The sequence below is a fragment of the Protopterus annectens genome, chromosome 14.part0, assembly GCF_019279795.1.
Source record: "Protopterus annectens isolate FY-2018-M chromosome 14.part0, PAN1.0, whole genome shotgun sequence".
Lineage (NCBI taxonomy): Eukaryota > Metazoa > Chordata > Ceratodontiformes > Protopteridae > Protopterus > Protopterus annectens.
The window spans coordinates 927,412,240-927,437,743 of record NC_056748.1 but is presented as its reverse complement, the minus strand read 5'-3'; the positions used below and the strand labels follow the sequence as shown (position 1 = coordinate 927,437,743).

General features: G+C 39.2%; 1 protein-coding gene across 1 annotated transcript in view; it reads left to right on the top strand.

Annotated features, from left to right (window-relative positions):
* Positions 1 to 25,504, top strand: part of LOC122789348 (glutamine--fructose-6-phosphate aminotransferase [isomerizing] 1-like) — a gene marked incomplete in the record, with an annotated part of 1,275,423 nt that overhangs the window by 203,602 nt on the left and 1,046,317 nt on the right. The window contains 2 exon segments of the mRNA XM_044056728.1: positions 1,237 to 1,344; positions 16,903 to 17,007. Of these exon segments, the coding sequence (XP_043912663.1) occupies positions 1,237 to 1,344; positions 16,903 to 17,007 (213 nt within the window).

Genomic DNA, 25,504 nt, shown 5'->3' with positions numbered 1-25,504 from the left:
TCGCTCCTTGGTTTCCCTTTGCCTTCACTGGGTGTTCGTCTTCCAGTTTGTGTTTTTATTGGCTGCTTTTCTCATGACTATGAATAGTCATGGTCTAACTTCTATTGGAAGACAAGCTTCCTGACTAAAATTAATTAGTTCTTCCTTTCCTATGACAATGAATAGTTATGACTTGTCTCCCATTAGTTAATAAGCTTCCTGATTCAAGGTGATTGGTCTTTCTTTTTCTGTGATTAGAAACTGCTATGATGAATGGTTTTGAGACTGGCATGCTTTTCACTGAAATAAACAGTTCCTGATAGTCTCCTATTGATCCTTTTGATATGCTAAATGGTTGGTTAAGTATGATTAGTTCATTGGTCCAGCATGTTCCTGGGTTTTTGCTGATTGGTCCTTCTTTTTCTGTGATTAGAAACTGCTATTATGAATGGCTTTGAGACTGGTATGCCTCTGATTTGGAAAAAATAGTTTCCGATAGTCTCTTATTGGTCATTTTGATATGCTAAATGGTTGGTTCAGTATGATCAGCTCATTGGTCCAGCTTGTTCCTGGATTTTTGCTGATTGGCTATCTGTCCCTTTTTAAGAAAAATTACTGGTTAATGGGTGAGGATCTGAAGAAGGTTTTTACCAAAAGTGCTTATCCACCCTAGAACTTTGTTTTATGCTACTTGGATTTTTATTGTTTGTATTAAAGAATATGTTGTTTAACTTGACGTGTTTGTCTCACGATGGCCTTGGTGGTACGTCTCATTTTTTTCCCTGCATTTTCACAACTTGTTGAGACCACCTTTGGAAATGTAGTATCTTTGTTTTTATGTATGTTGTGTATGCGTTGCTTGTTTTACACTATTTATTCTTTTTGTCTTCATGGTCTCTAGATTGGGACTGAAAGCGTCTGACTAGATCAGATTATTTACTAGATCAGATTATTTACCTGCTCAGGGAGTAGATAAATCATTAAAATGTTGTATACAATGTAAATTATACACTTTTTCTATTCTAAGTTAATGCATCTTAGAATTAGTAGATTGTAAAGTTTAATTGATATTTATAGTCTGTGTCTCTTATCTCTGATTTTTCACAGTCAGTTAGTACCATACTAGTAGAATTTTGTTTTAATAGCTATTGGTTTATTCTTCTGTTCCTGTTTATTCAATGTCTAAAGTTTATTTATTAATTTAATTGGCAGATTGTTTTTAAGTTTCATATTCTAATACATATTTTTTTATTTCAGGAATTTTTGCTTACTTAAATTACCGTATCCCAAAACAAAGGCAAGCAATTATTGAAACCCTGATTAGAGGACTACAGAGGCTGGAATACAGAGGTTATGACTCAGCAGGTAAGGTATTTATTTATTTTATGTATGTAGGCATTTAATTAAAAAAAAAAAAAACATCTTTATTGCTGTTAGTCATTCAGAAAAAAAAAACATTTATAATTATTTAAACAGTTTCCTTTGGGCAGTACTATCCCTTTTCCTTTCTATGTTTGTACCATCATAACAATATTTATCTTGCATACAACAGTGTTTAATATTTCTAAACAGCAGTATCAAGTCATAGCAGGGTGTAAATGTGAATAACGTATCAAAAATAATCTGAACTATAAACCTGTAGAGTAGAACTTTAACCTTTAAATTCAGTAGTGTTTTATATCCATTTTACATTCTCATTATTTTGAGGTATAAGCTGGATAACTCCTTAGACGTTATTAATTTTGTTAATGTTTTATACATTTCCTCTTGTTTTAAGGGTCTGTCTCGAGGCTGTAACATACTTTTAAATGGAGCACTTGTTTTTTCCTGTCAGTATTTTTTCTGTGGAGAAATTTTTATTTTTCTTCTGTGTACCTGGCTTAGTGCTTTGTACTGTTTTTTTTTTTTTTTTTTCTGTCAAAACAGAACTTTTGTGCACTGGTAGTGTTCACCGGCAGTTGCTGTTTATCTTTCACCAGAAGGAGGCACCATTTTCAGCTTGACCATAGCACATACTACCAGTTCTATGGTCAGTCCAATTTGCAGTTACCACAAGAAAAAAATGAAGCAAATAGCCTTTGCTAGCAGTTTTCCTAAGATGCAAGGAGGTAAGAAGGCCTGCAACTAGAAAATGACATCTTAGCAAATGGAAAAGGGTTTTCTAGTTGTTACCAACAATGTAAATGCACCCATTCAGGGCTAGTTGTTCTCTGGTTTTACAGTGTATGCGTGAGTTAATATTCTATAGCCTTCCCTGTTCCTCTATCAAGGTTATTTTATTGGCCATTTCTGCATGTCTGCCCATGGATGATCTTCTGCATTGCAGTCTTATGTCAGAATGTTCTTGGAGGGGGGTTGTATAAAAGGCTTTCAAGAAAACTGGTGGCCCTTCCTTGGGATCTTAATTTTGTGTTCGAGAAGTTAACACTTGCTCCGGTTAAACCAGCTAATCTGGCTGACGTCCGATTCTTAACATGGAAATCAGTTTTACTAATTGCTGTGTCGTCTGCAGTAAGGGTATCTAGATGCATTGCAAGCTCTTATGGTGAGTCATTCCTATCTTTTCTCATAGGGACAGCGTTTATTTAAGAACTAATCCTATTGGAGCTTACTTTAAGCCAAACTATCCATCTCTCCATTTTCTTCCCGAACCTAGAAGTGAGTGAGAAAGGATACTCTGTACCTTGGATTTCAGCAGGCAACTCTGGGTGCTATGTTGACAGAACTAAGTGTTTCAGATCATTGGATCATTTGTTCATTTTTGTGAAGGTTAGAAGAAGAGACAACCTGTGTTAAAACAGACTATTTCCAAATTGTGGTCTAAGGCTGTTACCTTTTATTGTACTCACCATAACAAAACTATTCCAGGCCATGTCAAGGCCCACTCTACCAGGATCTTGGCCTCATCCATGACATTTTGGAAAGGGTTGGATTCTAGAAGCTGCTACTTGGTCCTTTGTACATACTTTTACAATGCACTAGAAGTTTGATTCCTTCTATGGGTCCAGATCAAGCTTTGTTAGGACCATTCTTCGAGGCTCCTGGACTCTTCTCCCTCTACCTCTCAAATATAGTTAGCTAAGACAATCTACCTATTTAACTAAGGCTACTGCAGCAGTGATCAGTATGATGAGCGTAGTACAATTGTGTAAGGTGAACTTAATATAACAGTAGATTTTCAAATGATTACTGATCCAGTAGCCACTCCCTTCCTCCCCCCTCCTTGTTTTTTGGTGTGTTCTTTTATGCCAGGGTGTGAACATTTATTTTTGTTGTTTCTAGCATTGTACTTTTAGGGCTCATCCTCTCTCTCTCTCTCTCTCTCTCTCTCTCTCTCTCTGCCCGGCAGGAAAGCTCTAAAGGACTTTGCATCCAAGTTGTCTTAGTCAGCCTAGCTCAAGCTGCTTAAAAGTTTGGGCGCAATGACAGTGGCCTAAAGCTTTGGAAGCTGTCTGTCTATTATATCCTTGGCAAAGTATAACCCATATAGCTAAGGCTACTGCATCGCTGATCATTTGAACATGTACTGTTAAGTTCAGCTTACACGACTGTACTTTTCAAGAAGGCTTTGTCCCAGAGCTCAATTTTCTCAGATTGTTTGCTTCCTGCAGCTCACCAGTCTCTTTGCCTGTTTGCTCAACTTGTGTTTGAGATAGTCTGTATAGTAATTACCTCTTCCATTTTGCTTCATCTGGGTTGTCAAACATCTGCACATTACCATCCAGAATACTTTCAGTATAGCCAAAAATGTCAGTCTAAATTTCACAATTCTTCATTTACACTCTTTTATATGTCATTGAAAAATAGGAAACAGTGCTTTAATATCACCTCCGAATGACTGTGTTCTACAAATATAGGTGTTCTCTCCACAGCTTCCTCCCTAGTTACCATACTTTTCATAGTATTTGCTTTAGTATAGTATGTCTAAAATTCAAATCAAAATTGACCTTCATTTATCTTACTTCAGCTTTTTTTTTTTTTTTTCCCAGTGGCAGGCACTTCACTTATGCTACTCCCAAGAAGTTTGTTGTAAAGCCAGTCTGTTCTGCTGTGTTATTTTTTTACATACTGCAGCAAATGCAATGTTTCTGTAGAACCTTAAATGTTATGTTATCCTATCTTGCCTTAATTCTTGCTGGTTGGTTGGGTTCGGAACCGATACTCGGCCTAATACAAAAGCTGGAAAGCTTCTTCGGGCTCGAGGCTTACCCCTATCCCATGATACTTAGGGTAGATTACCCAGATCTCATTTGCTACTCAAGCAATCAAGGTGTCTTCTGGCTGGCTCGTTGGCTAAGTAGTTTAATGGTTATATATTTCTGTCATAATTCTTAACCTTTTCAGGAAAATCTTTGTCCGTACTTTTTCTGTCATGTGCGACTAATTACAAGTGTGATTTACATATTTAGTTAAATTTACTCCCTCTGTTTGTCAGGCTTCCTGCCTCCACAAGCTCGTTTTTCCTTGGAGAGCTTTCCCCATCTATTGCAAACCCGTTTAACTTAGAAGGCTGCTCCCCTATCCCCATGTGTGTGTGTGTTTGGTATAGGAGAATCCGTTTTAGAGGATTATTTCTCATAATTTTCTGATCCTTTAATCGCTTTTTTCTATATGTTCTTTAGTGCTTGATATATAGTTTTATATATACTTGTATGGTGTGTTTTTATAGTTTAGTAGGCTACCTTTTATTGCTTTAAAGCCGTTTTTTGCAGTGCACATATATATACTGTTTTTCGCATTAACCTTCTAGGCTTGTAGTGTGATAGCCATTTTTTGGCAAGTTTAAATTTGCAGTTAATTATTGTTGCTATTGGTAGCGCCTTTTTTCTCCAGTCATGTCTAAAGAGCAAAAAGAGCATAAAGAACCTAGGCACTCGGGGTTCAAAAAATGTGATCAGTGTAATCGAAAGATGTTGATTATTGATGGGCACACTAGCAGTTTTTATTGTCTTGGTGCCCACCATTTACAAGACCTGTGCGTCATTTGTCATGGATTTAGTAGCAGGGTTCTGCTAGAGTGTAAAAACAAGCTTATTGTCAGTGGCTTATTAAACATTCCCTTCTCAGAAGCTTTAGAGGGATCCCAGAGCTCCAAACCATCATCTCCTTCTAAATCTGAAAAAGTGAGTAGAAGATCTGCTGTCTTGGCTCTGGCCTCAGAGCTACCTAAAAAAGTGGTTGCTTTGGAACCAAGGGCTCTTGGCTCTGACAAATCTAAATCTATCTCTTTGGCTCCATCTGTGACCTCTGAGCCGGCAGAGTTCCTGACTAGAGGACTGTCTCCGATCTTGGAGCCGGTTACTCCCACTTTGAGATCATCCATTTTGGAAAGGACAAGATCTCCTTCGTTATCCTCCCGTTCTTCCAGGAGCTTATCTGATGGTGACGTGGAGCAGGTGGTGAAGAGACTGCTTTGAACACCGGCACTGGCAAAAAATTTGTTTCCTCCAGGCCCAAAGGAATCGGAACTGTCCAAAGCACCATCCCCCTCCTCTGACCTGACTTGTTTCAGAGCCAGAGATCTTGGGTCCGATAGTAGTGAAGGCATCGGAACGGAGACCTCCCTTAGGTTCGTCTGTTCCGACATCTGCTTCGACTTCCTCAGTTCCATCTGATTTTGAGGAGTCTAGGAGCCGACGTTCACCCGTTGGGTCCGGGGAGGGGAGTCAACGCGGACAGTTGAGGTTGAGCTCAGCTCCTACATTGGCTTCGGTGCCGCCTGCTTTGCCTCGAGGGTCAGTCCTGTGTCTTTTCGGAGCGGAGAACCTCTTCAGAGCGGGCCGAGGGGGCTTTTGAGCTGATGGAGAAAGTGCTGTCACCCCAGACAGCTACACTGTGTGGCCCAGGTTCACTTCATCTCCCAGGCACCTGTGCTGGTGTAATCATCACCCCCCCCCCCAAAGCATAGAGACCCGGAGCACCAGGAAGCCCCTGTGGGTGGCATAGTCTCTTCCAAAACTTCACCAAAGTACCCCTTTGAAGAAGTCCCTTGAAGGAGATTGTGCAAGAGGAAGCACATAGACTCCCCTGATGAGTCTGTCACTTCAGATACCAACCTGGATGATTCAGAAGGGTCCCCACGGTCCCCCTCTGAGGATGTCTCCTTTGCTGACATCCTTGAGCTCCTAAAACAGAGTGGTGGCTGGAAGCCCACCAACTCTTCAGAGGACGAGTCTGTATACCTGGAGGCTTTTGGGTCTCGCCCTTCCACCACCTGGGTGTCTCCTCCCTACGTCCAGCTAATGAATGTAATATCTCGTAAGGCTTGGAATTCTCCAGATACTGCGGAGGCCCAATAAATTTATTACAGCTCCTATAGAAAAGGGATTTTTAACCAAAGGTGTCCCTGTAGATGGATGGTGGTGGCAGCGGCCACCAAGAAGGAGTTGTCCGAGACCTCATCTGTCCATCCTCCAAATAGTCACAGACTATGGATAGATATAGAAGGTGTGCTTTTTCTTCAGTGGCATTTACACTGCGGTCGCCAAATTACTTGACCCATTTTACAAGACTTCAAAGAGATCTCCTAAAAGAGCTGGGAGATACTTTTCAGGGTACTGTAGCTTCGGGTATCACAGATAATGTTTCCTCTCCGCTCTCTACCCTCAACTCAGTTGTTAACTTCTCTATGCGACTGATTTCATATGCAGCTGAAGAACAGGCGGGTTTTTTACTGATTTTTACTGATTTTCTATTGGTTTGTATTTGTTTTAAAATGTTTGGTTTTGGGAGATGCTTTATCTGATGAAGGGCAAAGGCCCGAAAGCGCTCATCACTTGTATGTCTATTTTTAATAAACAGAAGGAGTTGGTATTCGAGCAGTGTCCAGTCTTATTTGTTTTTGGATATTTACTATGGTTTATTTGACTGGACTTTGGTGAGGCACAGAACATTGTTTTGTTTTTCATATGCAGCTGATGGAGTGAGCAGGGCAGCAGGTGCAGGAATTTCCTTAAGGAGACATTCCTGGATGCGTTTATGCAATATCGCCATTGCTCCCTTTGATGGCTTGTCCCTTTTCAGACCAAAAGTGAAAGAAACTTTGACCGTGTGTGAACAGGAAGGGACAACCTTGTCTGCTATAGGAGTCCGTTTTTCCTTCCCCACTAGACCTTATCCCAAAGGTCAGAAAGGTGGCAAAATGTGGTTCCACAAATCCCAAAAAAGTTTTTCCTGACACACGTGGTGAAAATTCCCCCAGGGGCAGAGAGGTAAGTAACAATGGAAAATGACCTCGTAGCAGAGGGGGTCCGCAGAATCAGGGTAACAGAGATGCATTCTCTGGCAGGCCATTCCAGTGGTCCTGAAAGGAAGCTCACCTGTCCTTCTCTGGAGGCAGTCGGGGGACACTTCTCACTGTACCCAAATGCCTGGCTAGAAATCACTCAAGACAAACCGGTTCAGACAGTCATATCTAGAGGTTATTATATATCCTTTTTCACACCCCCACACGTAAATCAGTCCATTCCAGATATTCCACCTGGTTAGAGGGACTATGCAACATCAGAGATACACAAGTTGCTGGAATAGAGTCATCCAAAAGGTCCCCACAGACCAGATTGGATCCGGAACTTACTCCAGGTTCTTTTTAGTTCCAAAAAAGACAGGGGGCTGGAGACCCATTTTGGATCTCAGCAGATTGAACAGGTCTGTAAAAAAAAAAAAAAAAAAAACAATGTTCTGGATGTTGCACTGCAGTCTGTATTCCCTTTTCTCGGGAAAGACAATTGGATGTGGTCAGTAGATCTCCAGGATATGTACAACCATATAAAAATGGACAGGCGATCCAGGAGACACGTAAATTTTGAGCCCTGCCCTTTGGTCTCACTACAGCCCCCAGAGTGTTCATCAAATGCATGGCAGTGGTTACGGCTCACTTGAGATGTCTAGGATTCCGTGTGTTTCCATACCTAGATGACTGGCTCCTGACCACCACCACCAAGCATCTACCACTACAAGCGAGGGACAAAACTATACTTCTTTGTTCCAGCTAGGCATTACAATAAATTTCAAAAAATCTGCCTTATCGCCTTCACAGCTTATTACTTTCTTAGGCGCGGAGTTGGATTAAAAAAAAATGGTGGGAGAATTTAGTCTGTATATTGTCAAATCCGGAGCTTGATATCAAGAAGAAAGGTTCAGGCAAGGTCTGTGTTACAGGTTCTGGATACTATGGCAGCAGCAATTCTTCTAGTACCTCTAGCACGTCTCCACATGAGGGTCTTCCACTGGTCCATGCAAGATCTACCACTGTCACATCAGATAATTATCACAAATTCATGCAAGAAGGATCTTCTCTGGTGGCTTCAAACGAAAGTTATTCTTGGGCTGCCCATTTGTATTCCTGCAACGGACTGCTGTACTGACCACTGACACATCCCAGATCAGGTGGGGGGCATTATCTGTGAAAGACTGTTCAAGGCTTATGGCAAGAACATGAGAACCACTTGCATATCAATGTCCTAGAGATGAGAGTGGTGCTGTATGCATTGCAGGCATTCCAGGACTCTCCCCTGATAGGAATTATTGCATTTCAAACAGGCAACTTGTCAGTAGTGTTGTCAGTAGTGTGGTACATAAACAGGTAGTAACCAAATTGTATCCCCCTATGTCGAGAGGCTCTCCACTGAAAAAGGGTAATTCTTACCCAGCTGGACCAACCCGGTTAACAAATGCAAATAAATAAATAAATAATCCTTAAGAACTAATCCCGCTTTCTTATCAAAAGTTTGTTCAGAAAACAATTTAAATCAATCTATTGAGTTGTCAGTGTTCTTCCCCAACTGTAGCAACAAGGCAGAATATAAATTGAATCAACTAGATGCACACAGACAGTTTTGCTTCTACTTGCACAGGACCAAAGATTTCAGAAAGTCAGACCAGATTTTTGTTTCCTTTTCGGATAAAAGGAAAGGATTGCCGGTTTCTAAAATAACTCTTGTCAAAATGGCTTAAAGACTGCATTTCATTTTCATACAGCAATAATAGCAGAAAGTTACCAGGCAAAGTGAAAGGCCATTCCACAAGAGTATTTGCAACGTCCTCTACCTTTCAAGCTAAACTTCCTATGGACTCTTATCTGTGCAGTTGCCACATTGGTGAGACCTCATACCTTTTATTACTCATTACAAAGTAGACGTGACCTCCTGGAACCAGTCTTCCTTTGGATCCACTGTACCGAAGAGTCTGATTTCCTGAACCACCCAAGGATGAAGGTGCTAGGGACGCTGTCTCAACCAGCAAGAATTAAGGCAAGGTAGGACAACATAACATTAACAAGTTATGTACTCACCATAACGTTCCATGTTTGTTGTCCATCTCACCTTTATTCTTGTGTCCCACCCTCCTACCCCCTCCTTCGCTCCTGGAGGATCACGCGGATAATCTTTTTATATATATATATATATATATATATATATATTTGGATCTACTTAGATCCAGCGAATTTATGTTTCATTGAAACGTAAATTCACAACCTCACTTTCGCGAAAGTGCATTTTTTTCAGAAATACACTTTCATGTAAAAACAAACTCAAAACCTAAACCAAAAAAAAAAAAAACACACTAAACACAATTATGCAGGGGGGCTTGCATCCCCCATGTGGTGGGCTGCGACCCCACACCCCCTACTTTAATATTCTCACTCTGAGATCGCACTACAGTGGGGAAAAGGGAATATTAAGAAGACTGTATTTATGCACTTGGTATTTTCATATTTTCTTATTTTATTTTTTATTATTAAATACATTTAAACCTTTTATTCTGGATGATATTTGTGAGACATAGTAAAGTTCTGAGAGTACTTGCATATTTATTTGGTGACACTGTGGGCCACTCCTAGCAGCCATGCTCTTTCATTCTGGCTGATATTGTGAGACATAGTTAAGTTCTGAGAGTACTTGCATATTTATTTGGTGACACTGTGGGCCTCTCCTTTCCGTGTGTGTGTGTGTGTGTGTGTGTGTGTGTGTGTGTTGGGCAGGGCACAAAGCACTGGTTGGTGGAAGCTGGAGATCTTGGCTTGGCCACTCGGCTGAGATGTCAACACCATAGCTGTGCCAGTGGCCAGTCTTATTGGGGATCTGGAGAAAGAGGGAGAAACCAGCCCAAAACTGACTCTGGTCTCTGTGTGCTCTTAAGGGAAATTGCACTTGGTGCAGACAGCTGCATCTGGAAATACTGTGTGTACCTGTCATCCTCTCAATGCATGTCCCCCACTGGTGCTGGTGGTGAGGATTGAGGCTTCTTGATTACTGGCCAGTGGTGGGGTGTCGCAAGGGAATTTCTACATAAACAAATTGTGTATAGGAAAACCTCCCTCCCACACTACAAATGGAATCTAAGACAGGTTTTCAAAAATCTTACTCGGTTAAAATTTTAAGTCTGCCTATGAATTACAAATTGTCATTTCTGCCAAGATCAACTACAAAGCGTTCTTTAACAGTGTCAGTTCTACCACCAACATGCTTGTAAAAAAGGTCAGATCCATGTTCACCCTGCCCTTATAGCTGCCTGTTCCTTCTGTTACTCATTTGACCACATTCCCATCTGTAATCTCTCTTGATCAAGCCTAACATCCATATTAAAGACCAAGAATGCAATTTCCATGGGTCCAGACAGCCTGCCTGACTGCCTCCTAGTAAGCACTAAATACAGCTTTGCTCAACACCTTCTTAACCTGTTTAAACTTCACCTGTTCAGTGGTAATGCACAATAAACTTAGAGGACTGCCAAAGGGATACCTGCGCAGAAAAGTGCTGTCATTAAAGACCCAGACATTGCAGACTGGTAGTTCTTAGCAGTGTGATTTATAAGCTCATGGGATGTTTCATAATAGGTTTCATAAATGATGATATGCAGTTCTTTGATCCAAATCAGCATGGCTTTGTTCAAGGCAGATCCTGTAGATTCTATCTTTTTAGTCTGTTATCTTTGATAGGATCATGGAAGCCATGACACTTGGCGAAGGTCTACAGTAAATTCCAAGTGCAGGTATTATTTACACATTTGCACAATTTAGTATTAATCCTTGTCAACCAATGGGTGGTCAAGAGGCTGATAAAGCCCATACAGTTTGGCTCAGGAGTACCTTTTCCACACAAAATAATGCCACCTGTAGTGTTCCACAGAGCACTTCCCCATTGCTATCCATTTCACTGATGTTAGGACAGAAGCTGATGCAAGTTGTTCATTAAGTTGACTGACTCCCACAAACTGGGTGCCTTCATACCATCCCCTTCAGATGTTCACATTTTTCCACATGGGCATGATCAGATCTATCCGTGGTTTAATCACTGTGGGCAAAAGCTTAGTACTAAAAAATGAAATATGGTTTTGTTTGGTAAGCAAGAATTCCCTAACGTATTAAAGATGCATCCCCCTTAAAATCAAATTAGTCATCGAGGATCCTGGTACCTTGTCAACAGCATATTCGCTCATGACCACCATTTTTCAGTTGTAGTGAGGAAGTCATTCTCCCTCGTACAGTTTCTGAAGGCATAGCCTATGTGGATAAGGAAGTCACAATTCCTCTCAGTACTTCTGTCATCAGACCCATCATACGATTCTCTTTTAGGTTGTAAGCATTTTAGCCACCAAGAAAAACCCTAGTGATTCCTAATAAAAGTACTGGGCTGAGATGCATTAGTTGGGCTGACGGGTTAAAAGGTCTTTCACTACACTTTTCAATAAAGGCTCCTTCGCATCTGTCTGTGAAAGACTTTACCCTACTTGATGATCTGCACTTTATGTAAGACTAGCAGGGCATCATGAGCACCTGCCCCCAAGGACCTTAACCGTCATTGACACATAACTGGAGCTTGCTGTAGGGTTCAAACCTAAACTTGTTCCATATTTATGGAATGAACTCCACCTGTATGTTAAGTTGAGCAGCACACTGGCTGCTTTTTAAAAAATCTTGGCAGTTGGATGGGGGATCATGCATTTACCCCTGCTGCAAATAGTACTGCACTGTCTGACTAAGGAGCCTACATTATTCCTAGAAAATTAAGTTTAGCTAAGTATCTCGGTGGTCTTCTAGACTGCATGCCTTGTATATATATCTATGAACTTGTAAACCCACCCATACTTTACAGAGTTGTTTTAAATTCCAAAATTTTAATACCATATTCTTACAGGAATTTTCTGCAAATTTGTATTTCCCTAATTTGAATGCAAAAGATATGACATTTAAGATGAAATCCCCTCCTTAGACAACTTTATCCTTATTTTGGAGAATATATTCCTGGAAATGTAAACTATGGCTTTTCATATCTCCCATAACATTAGTAACTTTTATAAACAAATATTACAGCTTGCTGGACATGTTAATAAAGGAAGTAAAAGCAGACTGGGAGCATACATTTATTAATTGTAACTTATTGAAAATTTAATCATCCTTTACCAGTTTGCAGAATTATTAGGAATAGACAAGTTTGACTTGAAACATTTGATATTAGTTAATTGTATTCCTTTGTTAATTGTATTAGCTAGCTGCATTGATACATCACAACATACATCACTGTGGTACATATTAGCAGTAGCAAGAAGGAAAATATGAAAGAAATGTAAACAAAGTCAGGGCATCTCCCTTTTTAATTGATTTTTGAATATACTTTCCTATGTATATGATGAAGTTTTTAACATGAGAATGAAATTCAAATGTAACAAGATTAATAAATGTTGGCCCAATATAGGTCATCTATAAGATAAATATATTAATGCCAGAGAATAAGTGAAATGTGATCTCATTTTAGCATTTGCATGCCTTTTTGACTATGTTAAACAATTGTTTTCTTATACCTTTATTTTCAGTGTAATTTTAATTGTATGTTTTATACGCAGTTTATTTCATCTGGATAATTGTTAATGGTTTACTACTTTAGACAGTATTTCAGTCTTTTTCTTCATAGTTTTAGTACTATTTGATGCTTACAAATACATGTTATGTTTTTATTTTAAGATATTAGAAATCCGTTTTAATTATTTTTATTATATATCCCTCACCATTATGCAGCTTGCGGCTGTTGCCCCAGCTTCTGTCCCCCATCCAACCCCTGATCTGTCACTGACTCCTTTCCATATACCTAAGGAATAGCTGGCCTTTTTAGCACATGGGCTAATCTGAGTGCTGGCACTCCACCTCCTCAAATAAAAGGTCTGCTCTTTGTACTAGCTAGCCAAAAACAAGGTCGCTCCCTACCTGCTGCCCCAGCTCATCAATGGAAGAGCAAAAAAAACTAAACTAGGGACAGTTGAGATGCCTTCCTGCCTCTCTTCAGATGAAGGGCAATTGAAAAAAAAAATCTGCGATTGGGTTCCTGGTGTTCATGAAATGTAGGAGTCAATCGGGTCCTGTTTCAGCACCCATGTAGCAAACTTCTTGCTATAAATGTGGCAAACTTAAATGTAACAAATAGTTTTCTACAGTTTGTGCCATGAATGGAGGAGCACTACCGTGATCAAGATCCTGAATTTTTTTTTTATTTTCTTTTAAACTGTCGCATGTGGCAAGCAGTGAGAGCTATGGTGCTCAGGTTTGACCGCAGATTCAGTAATGGCTTTTAAAAGCTGGTATGCACTAAACAGCAATCAGGATCTGCTGATCACACCCTTAACAATTTAAGCCTGGGGCAGTTGCTCTCTTCACCTTGCCTTAGCTGTGCTACTACCATGTATTGTCAGATGTGACCCTTCATTGACAAGATTTTCTTCTTTGGTTTCTCCAACCTCAGTGGTATCTTGTATAGAACCCCAGGGAGAGAGGGATTTGATAGGGTACTGGCTCCATACTCATAGCTCCCCTTTCTTCATTCTTACATTGGCCAATTAATCTCCCATAGCTGTGGGAGCAATTAGTGCACTAATATCAGGATGTCATGCCCCCCCCCACCTCCTGTAATTCTTTGAGATGTACTATGTGGCTCCTGGTCTTCACCAGAGCTAAAACATGCATCTGTGTTCCCCAAATCTTCTCCTGACATATGAAGACTGTTTGCATCATCCTGTTATCCAGGCCAACCCTACCAGCAGCAAGAATGTGTTCCCAAACTCTGGTTGTTAGCATTACAGATGGGCATCCTTGCCTCTGTGTCATCTGTCTGTCAGCATGAATTCTGACCTAATGTCTGATTTATTGTAGTGTGTTATAAAATTTCAATAAAAATATTCAGAACACTAAAGAAGTGACTGTTGGGAATACTTGGGAGTTTGACTGTGTGGTAGATGAGCATTGTGACCTAGAACATGATTAGGACTAGGCAGTATCTACGGTTGAACAATTTATAAGTTAATGAACAACCAGAAAAGGTGCTCCTAATTTAATAAGATAGTGCCAGCTTTTGTTAATGCAGTATTTTCTTTTGGGGCACTGCACAGTAATCGGCAGATTTTTAGTAGCACTCCTTTTCTGTTGTACAAAGTAAATGCAGCACATACTCGGTACTATTTTTCTGTTTTTGTCAGTAAACTGCCCTTCAGCCTCTACCCTCTGCACATGTTCTCTACCTTTATGACCAAACTAGCACTCTTATTAAACTCTAAGTAGATGATTTTCTAAAACAGTACTTGGCTAGACCAAAAGAAGCTCACACTCCAGTCTATAAATGACCAAAACTGTTATTTACAACCCCACAAAAGTTAAGTAAAGCAGTTTCCATCAACATCAACAGAGATCTAGAAATGGTCCAATCTTACAAATACTTGAGTATCTGGCTAGACCCAGTTCTCATCTTCACCATTTACATCCAAATTACCTAACAAAGGGCAAACCTCTGTTCTTGTGAAGGAAGCTATCTTACTTCCTAATACCCATAAGTAGGGCAGCCAACAGAGAAGATGCACTCCTTCTGCAACTTGAATATGGTGTAGCATTAATTTCATCGGCCTCCAGGAAAAACTAACTGCACTTCAAACATTAGCAAACAATGTTTGCAGGTTCATATATACTTTGCCTAGAATGTAATATCACTGCACCACACTGAAACAAATGTCTACTAATTTTGTAGAAACGCTCGCTCCTATGAAGTATATCTTCAAATTCCTACACCTGGACACTTTCTTCAACTTCACTTCCAGTCTTGCTGAAAGACCCTTGTCAGCATACAATTTAAGATCACTATTACAATAAACCCAAGCTGTCCAGATTCCGCTAAACCACCTTAACAGTATAAATCATGTCTTCTCCATACTTGGCCCAAAAACATAGCAAACTATTCCTGAGAATATAAAATCTGTGTCCTCTATCAAAAAAAATTCAAATGAGGATTTAAAAAAATGCACCTCCTCAGCCAACCCCATTTTGCAGAGAAATAAAGCCCTGACTCGCCCAGGAGACTCCAGTTCAATTCATGGCTCAGGCTCTTGAGGTGCTGGCATTGGGAGATAGGTGTTCCCATCCCTTGGAGGGAGGGCTTTTGTGTGGATGTTCTATATGATGTCCCTGATGGACGCTGGGGACAACTCTGGTGGGGGGGGGGGCTAGAATCCAACAAGCATGTGTCCAAATAAGGCAGTGCATTTTGTTTGAACTGAAGATTGCAAATGTACATTTGTGAAACTGGATTAGTTTAAATGAGGTTTACTGCATTCCCACTGAAAACAATCATATACCCATCATATGTTTCTTTCTATAAACAGTATTCATTTTATTTTGTGTCCTGCAAGTCTGACAATAACTGCAGTCTTTTGTAACCGATACCGTTTTATTTACTACTTTTAATGAAATGATTACATATTTTGTGTCGTATGCACTCAGAATTATTTTAAATGTGAAGTTGGGGGGTTATGAGTGACTGCTGGATATGCTAGTGATATTAAATAAGAATGTACTTTCTTTTTAGTTTTAATATATCCAATATTTACACTGTTGAAAGATAGACTAGAAGAAAACAATTTAAAGTTATGTAATGCTGTGATCTTGGGTTGCTAGGGGATTTAAAAGTAAATTGGTCATATTACATGTAGAATAAAAAGATAATTTCCCTTATTTTATAGATGAACATCTAGCTTAATTTCCAAAGTTTAAGGTATATAGGATATTTCTTTTTAGCAAATAGACTTAATTGATGAGAACATTGTGACAGGGGAACTTGTAGATGTCCTAAGGCACAGGCATATACCAAAGCCATTGCAGTCCTTGGACAATAATTGGGAAAATTGGGGCATGATTGGCTAGGCTTTAAAAGGCTTTAGGGCCATAAGCCTTGTAGCCTTCAATAATCCTATAAAGGCAGGAACATTACAGTTCTTGTTTACCAGTTGCCAGCTGATGTTTTTCCATTACCACATGTTTTTATTTGGATATGAGGAGTGCAAGCTATTTTTCATGAGAGGACTGAACAGTGTGTTCTGAATGAAATCTATAAAGGTTCTTCTTGCCTTTGCAAACTTACTAGTATGTTTTTTTTTTCATCTAACACCTGATTTTGGGGGTACAGTTTAATTAACTTTTAAAAGAATATTGACAGACAGTGAAGCTTGAGATTGTGGGAAGTGAATAGTTGCACAAATAAGGAAGTAAGTGCAATATTTACATAAAATGTCACATCACATTACTACATTTTTGAATAACTTTATGAAGTTAGTAAAACACAGTTTTTAAGTTTATTATATTGTTAGTATATTACTAAGTGTTGCAGATTTAACCAATCCTTATGTGATTCTCATCTTTTCATGCCTCATGATGACATCTTAGTAAGTACTGGTGAACTCCTCGGAACACACACTTTCATTTCTTGTTGAGGCCTATTCATAGTAAGGTACTAGAAACAGTAACTGTAGGGTGAGCTTGAGCTGTTTGTTTATAGTTTTACCTTTTGACTTTGCTAGAGCTTTTTTGTCCTGTATTATGTAAGGAGTTTTACAGATGTTGATGTCCTTCTCATCTTGTATTTCCTACACTAACCTTTTTCCCCCTTTCTCTAGGAATTGGATTTGATGGTGGGAGTGGAGAAAAAGAAAATGTTGGTAAACAGATTCAAATAGTGAGAACAAAGGGGAAGGTTAAGGATCTTCAAGAGGAAATCAGTAGTAAGTATGATAGCATGCATCTGTAAATTATAATTTGTTTTTTATGTTGCTCTATTAGTATGATAGTATGAATATTTAGTATTAACAAATATAGTAACATATTTTTAAAAAAAGTGGATGTTTTCACTGGTGACCTGGAGACTTTGGTTTGGTTAAATTACTAGCTGAGAAGCATTACAGTTTTGGAACTAGGTGAGGTGGGAGACTGCAGTCTTTAGGGTATTGCTAACTACGGTGGAGAACTAATCCACATGCACGTTTTTGGGTGTCACATATGTTATGGTAAAGTTCTGTCTCATCAAATTCTACTACTCGAGGTTATACTGTTGTTGAATGTGTACTGATCATGTATACATGTTTGTCAGTAGTATGTACGTGAGCATGTATGCTCATAGGTATGTGAATTCTTCACTGTACATTAAATGTTTGGTTCCTGTATAGGACATATTTCAGGAGTTGTGTGAGAGAATATTTATGGCCACGGACCCTTCACATAACATTCCCCTGGTCTTTCGGGAAGGCAGTCTGGATAATACTCAACGTTTGATAGAACAATGAGTGAACAAGTTCCCAAATCAATGGAAGGTATGGTGAATTTTTGGGACAAGCTGTCTTTGGAAAGAAATCTTAGAGTGGACAATCCCTTTGCTTTTGTGGGATCTACAGTAGTCATGAGGGTTCCTATGGAATTACAAGAGCAGAATGATAAAATGGAGAAATTGCTCTTTAAAGAGACTAATACCCATTTTAATATTCTGTGTCTAAAAAAATATTTGGAGCTTGACATTGCTCCAGGTGGCTTGAGAGCGTTTAAAAGCCCAGTGACATCTTTTGATCCGCTTAGTGAGGAGGACATAGTTTTTAAAAATCGTTTGGTGACAGCTGCATGTATTTCTTCCATGGAGTGGATACAAATTTTGATTGAAAGAGACTTAGACAGAAATAAATTATAGAAGAAGTGTTGGCGGTTAGTATGGAATTGTGTAAGCAACTTGCTCATCATTTGGTTGAGCTGTTATCAGATATTAATAATAAATTGAAGGATAATGGACAAGAACTTATAGAACGTAAAACGTATAAAATTAATAGAGATTTGAAAGATTATAAGACTGATTGGGCATTTCTATAGAAATGCAAAAGTAAGACAGTGACTTAAGCACGTACAGGAAAGGGAGGTTATAAAGCTACTTCCGTTTCCTTTAAGGGAGGTTATGAAGCTACATCCGTTTCCTTTGCAACATCAGATGACATGGAAGCTACTACAGAAGGGAAGAGCGAAGGAGACTATGCATATCCACCATTACAGTTTCCTTTAAGGGAGGTTATAAAGCTACTTCCGTTTCCTTTGCAACATCAGATGACATGGAAGCTACTACGGAAGGGAAGAGCGAAGGAGAAGATGCATATCCACCATTACTGGTAGCACAACCCCCTGTGGAACATGTCAAATGGTTTCGGAATGAAGCCCCTTCGAGATATCAGCAACAGGGTAAGAAGAGGGGTAGAAATGACTGGGAATCGAACAAGAATAAAAATGCTGACAAATACTTTCAAGGCACAAATAATAAGAAAACAAAATGGCATTAATATTGATGAAGGGACTGTTTTTGACTCTTTGGCAATGAATACCTCTTCTATAGATGTTCCAGAAGCAGCCAAATCAGTGTTAAAATTGGGTCTAAAATTTATTCCGACAGTTTTACCTAGGTTACATAGTTTAAAATGTGAACTTTTTAGACTTGTTAGAAAGTTGCACCTGATGGACTTTTTTGAAACACAAACTGATAATGGATCCTGTAATACTAACAATAGTATGGATATGTCTTTTTATTCTTGTATTTCTGATGAATATTTTCTGAATGAGTCTAATAATGCTTACATTCTTTTTGATACTAGTAAGATTGAACATGACACAGTGTTTATACCTCCATATACTAATCAGAGCATTCAAAGTTTTATGAATGTTTTGAATTATTGTGTGGAAGATCTATTTTATATGTTTTTAAATAATAAAATATTAAGTATAATTTGGGTAAAGCACAATGGGTCGCCTTTAAAAAGTTATGTGAAGATCATAGACTGATAGTGAAGCCAGCCTATAAAGGGAATAAAATTGTCATCATGAATCATGTGCAATATTGAGAAATTTGAATAATACTGATATATATGAGAAATGTGATGTGAAATGTTGTTATAAAGCAATTGACGATATTTGGTTTTATTAAATAAAGATTTGCGTTTGAGATATTTTACTAAGTTAGGTCTAGACAAAAAGTTTGGAATTAATAATACACGCATTGCATCATTTTATTGTCTGCCCAAGATACGTAAAGGTATTGACAATATGTGTGGATGACTTATTGTTGCTGCTGAAAAATATTTTTTGAAGAATATGGGGGTTTTACTACATGAATTTTTAAAACCTTTTGTAATGAAAATTCCATCATATGTAAAAGATAGTCAAGATTTTTTTAGACAAAATTAAAGATATTTGGAAGGAAAGTATGTATTGGTTAAGTTTAGATGTAAAAAGTTTATAAACTAATTAAGCATGCTGCAGGTATGGAGGCTTTATTTTATTGTTTAGGAAATGCACCTATGTCACATTATGTTATTGAGTTTTGCCTTCAGAGTAATTATTTTAAGTTTAACGGAGACATTTTTTTACCATATACAGGGTACAGCCATAGGGGCATCTTTTGCCCCATGTACGCAAATATTGTTATGGCCAAATTTGAGACTGATGATATATATAGATGTAGCTTTTTAAAATCTCACATAATTAAGTACTTTAGGTACATAGACACATTTTTTTATGTGATGGGGGTTTTAATATTCAAGATATACAGGTAAATCATTTTGGTTTAGAATTTGATCAGATTGGTAAGCAGGTAGTTTACTTAGATATAAATTTGTTAGGAAATGTAGATGAAAAGATTTGTACTAAAATTTATAGAAGGTTTGATAATATTTATTTTAATATGGCACTAGTTGCCATCCCCACATTTAATGTCTATGTCACCATGCAATGAGTTTTCACGGTTAGAAAAGTTGTACAGTTTGGATAGTGATTTTTATAAAGAAATGTGTAGAATGACGGACATGTTTATTAAAAGGGGATATTATAGAGAGACTGTAAAACTCTGGGGAAAAGTGTTTTATAAATGCTATGGTGTAGATATTCCAAGAAAAAATAGTTGCGATAAGCTTTGCGAAAGTAAACATGTAAGAACATTGTGCAATACTAATAGCAGTAAGGGTAAAGAAACTTATTTTGTCACTACATGTAAAATTTTGACTGAACAAATAAAGGAGTGAAATATTATTGGCCAGTGTTAAGGAGTAAAAATTTGGTGAATTTATTGCAAAATAATGTGCGTATATGTTATAAAAGAGGAAGACATTTGGCAGATATGGTGGTATATAAAACTTTAGTCCACCAAATTTAACATTGTATAGTAGTATATCTAACAAGAGGGGTACATTTACTTGTAATAAATGCTCTATTTGTAAATTTGTGGTAAATCACTTCTCTGTTATTAATGGGGTAAAATTCTATCCAAACGGAATTCATATTTGTAGTACTGAAGCCATTGTATATGTGCTGAGATGTACTTGTAAACCTTTTTATATTGCAGAGACTGGTAGATCTTTTAAATTACATTTGCAGGAACATATTAGAGACATTAAAAATAAAAAAAAAAATTGGAGAGTCCTTTGGGTGCACATTTTAAGAATTTTCATGCAGCTAATCCATATTGTTTAAGGGGATCTATTTTGGATAAAATTAATTACTGGGGAATGTATTGATATCTAAGCTAAATTATCGCAGAAGTCTAAAGTACAATACCTTAGAGCCTTATGGCCTAAACAAAGAGTGTAATTGGAAATGTGATTAGATAATTGTGTGTTAATTATATTATTACTGTTGTATTTAAGTGAATCAGTGTGATGTGTTTGTTACTCTTGGAAAGCTGTATTAGGCCAAAGCGCTAAGTATATTATTAAGCCAGTTGTGTTTCGTTTGTGGTCGGTTGTTTATTTTAATACTTTTTTTTCTTTTTGGTTGGTTGTTGTGTGAGCGAATGTTGGTGAGTTTGACTGTCAGAATGAGAGAGAATGTGTGTGTGTTTGTGGTGCGGGGCTTCAGAGGCTAGTTTTATGCATGGAAAAGCTGCTGTGTGTATGCTCTGAGTAACAATGAGTGGTTTGAGGTTTGTTCTGTTAAGTGTGTGTAGGTGTTTGTGTGGTTTTCTGTGCATGTCAGTATGTTGGCTGCTTGCAGAATTTGTGCGTTTGTGATGTGTGGCTTCAGAGGAGAGTTTTATGCATGGAAAAGCTGCTGTGTGTGTATGCTGTGAGTAACATAATGAGTGGTTTGAAGTTGGTTCTGTTAGGTGTGTTTAGGTGTTTGTGTAGTTTTCTGTGCATGTCAGTATTTTGGTTGCTTGCAGAATGCGTGTGTACATGTGTATGATTGGAATTGGGAGGGTGCATAAGTTGGTACTAGGCTATTGGCCCTAGGGGACTATACAAGCCTAGCCATAACAATTCCCTGGATATTTCTTCCCACAATAGTGATGTGAGGGAGTGATGCGAATGTTATGAAAGACATGCTGTAGGTGGATTGGGCACTCTAAATTGGCCCTAGGTGTGAGTGTGTGCGTGTGTGTGCCTTCGGTGGAAGGTTGGGCGCCAGGCTGGCAACTCGACACTTTAAAAACTCCACTGCCAATCATGAGCAGACCGGTGATCCTCTGTGGTGACCCCTAACTGGGAAAAGCCAAAAGAAGAAGTGAATGTGGTGAAAGACTGGTGTTTGTGTAATTCAGTTTCCTGAGTTGCACATACCCTGAGGTAAGTGCAGTGCTGGAGTTGGATTAATTTTGGAGGTGAAAGGTATATGTTTGTGTGCCTAGGTGTATGGGTGTTAAGTAATGGTTGATTTGAGTGTTTGTGTATACATGAGTTTGTGTGTATGGAGGTAGGGTGGGTGGGAATGAGTAGACTGCTTGATACATGTGCTTCATTGATGTATTTTTTCTCGGTGTTTGTTAGTCTGCCTTCAGTGTTGAAGTGTGCACTCACTTTTTAGACTCAGCCCACTACCTTCTAGTTAGGTGAATTGCTCAGTATCACACAGTAGGTAAATGAAGACTTAGAGAATCAAATGAAGCTCATTAAGAACTCAGCCTTAATCATGTGCACTAAATGCCACTCAGTTAAATATTTACAGGGTGTAACTTGCTCACAACTAATTAGCTTAACATGAAGACACACTGCTGCAGTCACGTATATAGTTTTAATAGAATAAAATTTAAGAATCCAGCATTTACCTGCTAGCTGTGGTAGCACAGAGGTGTAAAGCCCTGCCATAAATATAAACTGAATTAGTTTTACAGTTTGCATTGTTTTTCTGTGCTCTTAAATGGATTAAGCAGCATTGCTGCAGATACTCTGTTTTAGTTATTTTTCAAACTTAGAACATATAGCCAGTTTTGGCCAGCTATGTGAGTTCTCTAGGCCATTAAATCCAGTGAAATTGGGGGATTTCTGCAGTTATTGGCAAGAGTTTGTTACTTCCAGACTTTATTTTCCCTGGTATTTTTATTGAATGAGTAGTCAGCCATTACTATATTTAAGACTGTTGAAAGCTGAATCTTGCATCCAGGGAAGTACTTTTATGTTACTATTTAAATCTTTTTTTCACCACTCACCCTCCCACTCTATCCCTGTTGTGCTTTTAAACTTGGTGGCTTTTGAGCTGCTCACCCCTGCTGTACATCTGGCCTTAGAAAATCCTTTGTCTAATCTCCTGTATATTTGGCCTTGGAGGCTCCTCTGAGTTTCTCACCTGGGAACTGCTTATCAGGAGTTTGCTTGGGATAAGTGCTTCTGTTTTGCTCCTGGTGAGAGTAGGAACAGAGGGACACTATTTCCTGCTCTTTCTAGCAATTACCAGTTACTGGAAAGAACTGAAAACTTTCTTAGGATATGAGTTTGAGATTATTGCTGCTGCTTAGAGCAGTCGGAGAGTGGCACTGATTTCCCATTGGTCTGTTATGGGGCAGTGTGTATGAGGCTTCACTGAGGAGTCTGGCTGTGCTATTGGTGAGAAACTCTTCAAGGCCTTTGTGCAGCTCGACTTTCTGTTGCTCCCAGCTGCTGTAGGTTTCATCTAGGTTATCTACCAAAGCAGGACTATAGCAAGTGTACTCAACCCATTAGCAAATGGGTTAATATTACTCCTCAGGGAGCAACTTGGGATTAGTGCTACTCTTTGCCTCTGGTGAAAGAAGGAGCAAAGGATCATTGATTCTTGTCTTTGTGCAGCTCTGAGACCAGTACTGCCTCCACCACCGGCAGATGGCACCTCCAGTTGTCAACTCCAAACCACAGGTATGTGTCTTCCCCCTTTAGCCATCATTAGTAAGTATCTAGAACCATGGACTTCCACTTTCTAGCTGCCCCAGCTCGCTTGAAATGGGCATCCTAAGACCATGTAACAACTGCCTCGTGTTTACTGACTGCTACCTACTTCTGAAACTGACAGTGTGTGAGAGATGGAATTATATAATGTAGCTGTAAGCAAAGTTCTCTCCTAATGCCACTACAAATAGTAAACAGACAGTGGGTAGCACACAATACCACACTATACCTACAATACAATACAGACCAAGCGCATTGACCTACCTACATATACTGAGGCTGTTAAAGGTAACCTACCCATAGCGTTCAACCTCTTAAAACAAAAAATCTGGTCAAAGCCAAATGTAATGGAGGGCAAATCCCCCAAAATAGGGGCACATTTTAAATAATACACTTAAAAACCTTAGAAAGTTGATAGAATAAAAGGTCATGTGTTACCACACATTTTCTGAAGGATTTGAAGTTTGAAACTCAAATGCCTGTCATTATTTCACTGATAATGCCATAAGATTCCAGAAAATCACAAATTTTATGAGGAACAGGCCAGAAATATGAGACAAAAATCTGGACATTCTCAAAACTCTGGACAGTTGAGAGGTATGAACCTACCTATACCACATAGGCCTCATAAGTGTAACATTATAAACACTCAACTCAAGTGGCTTCCACTATGAAACCTTCATCTCTGGCTCTCAGTGTGTTTGTGTCAAAAAAAGCCCATAAGGCAAACCTTTTAACAAAACAACATCCTAGTCATATCCTAACATGGGGTCAGTAACTTCTGTTATTCAGGATGAGATGTAACTTCAGCATTATCTTGACTCCTTATAGGTTCATAGGTTGGTATTAGGCTATCTACCCAAAGGCATTTATAAGCCTAGCCAGAATGTGTTGACTTTTGCCGCCCCCTTAGATTAGTTCCCTGTGCCTCTGGCCAGCAGAGCCACTGAAGTAAACCCCGAGGAAAATTTTCTGTTTCCATCCACTCGTCAAGGTTTCTTTTGAAGAGTGTTAGCGAGGAGCTCTGCCTAATTTAGAATGGGATCTTGTTCCAAAGCATGGGAAGTCTCTGGGACAGGAATGTATCCCTCCAGCATGTCCTATTTATTGTTGTGGTGAGGTTTAGATCCCTAGAGCGTGTGGCTCGAGGGGATAAGGTTTTCTTTAGGTGGAGCATGTCCATCAGATCTGGGTTGGACATGGCCTTGTATGTCGGGCAGCGATCACCTCTGAGTAGGCGGTATGCAGCCGAGTACAACTGGAATTTCTTCAGTCGAGCTGCATAGGGTATCTGTTTGAGGCCAGTGATCCTCTTGGTGAGGTACTTCTGTGGTCTTTCCAGCTGTTGCAGGTATCTTGTAAGGTACATCCCAAATGTGGTGTTGTACTCTATGATGGGCCTGATGAGTGATGAGTAGAGGGGCACAATGACCTCTTTTGATCTGGATGCGAACCCTTTTGTGATTAGGTGGGCCACATAGAAGGATTTTCTAACCACTTTGGCAATGTGATTATCAAAGGTGAGATTACTATCTATTGGGTCCCCAGATCCCTTATTACGTCTTCTGTATTTAGGGGACTACCACCTATGTGGTAGTTTGTGGGTACTTTGTTTTTTCCAAAGGGGATGACTATGCACTTTTTGGCATTTAGCTTGAGGCCATGATTTTGACACCAGGTATCCGTCTCAGTGAGACCCTTTTGGAGGATGTCTGTGTCAGCCGGAGAGTCAATTATAGCCCCTAGTTTGCAGTCATCTGCGAACTTGGTCAGCCATAGTCCTCTTGTGCTTGCCTGTACCGCTGAGAAGTATATGCCAAGCAGAAGGGGTCCTAGGACTGACCCCTGGGGAATGCCACTTGTAACCGGTTTAGAGTCGGACATAGCTCTCGCAACTCTCACCATGTGGGTTCTGTCCGTGAGCCAGATGGCAACCCATCTTGTGACTTAGGGGTTTATGTTCAGGCTGGTGAGCTTGTCTATAATACCAGAATGGGGAATGGTGTTGAAGGCCTTAGCGAGGTCTAGGTAGGCTGTGTGTACCACCTTTCCCTCATCTATAGCCTTG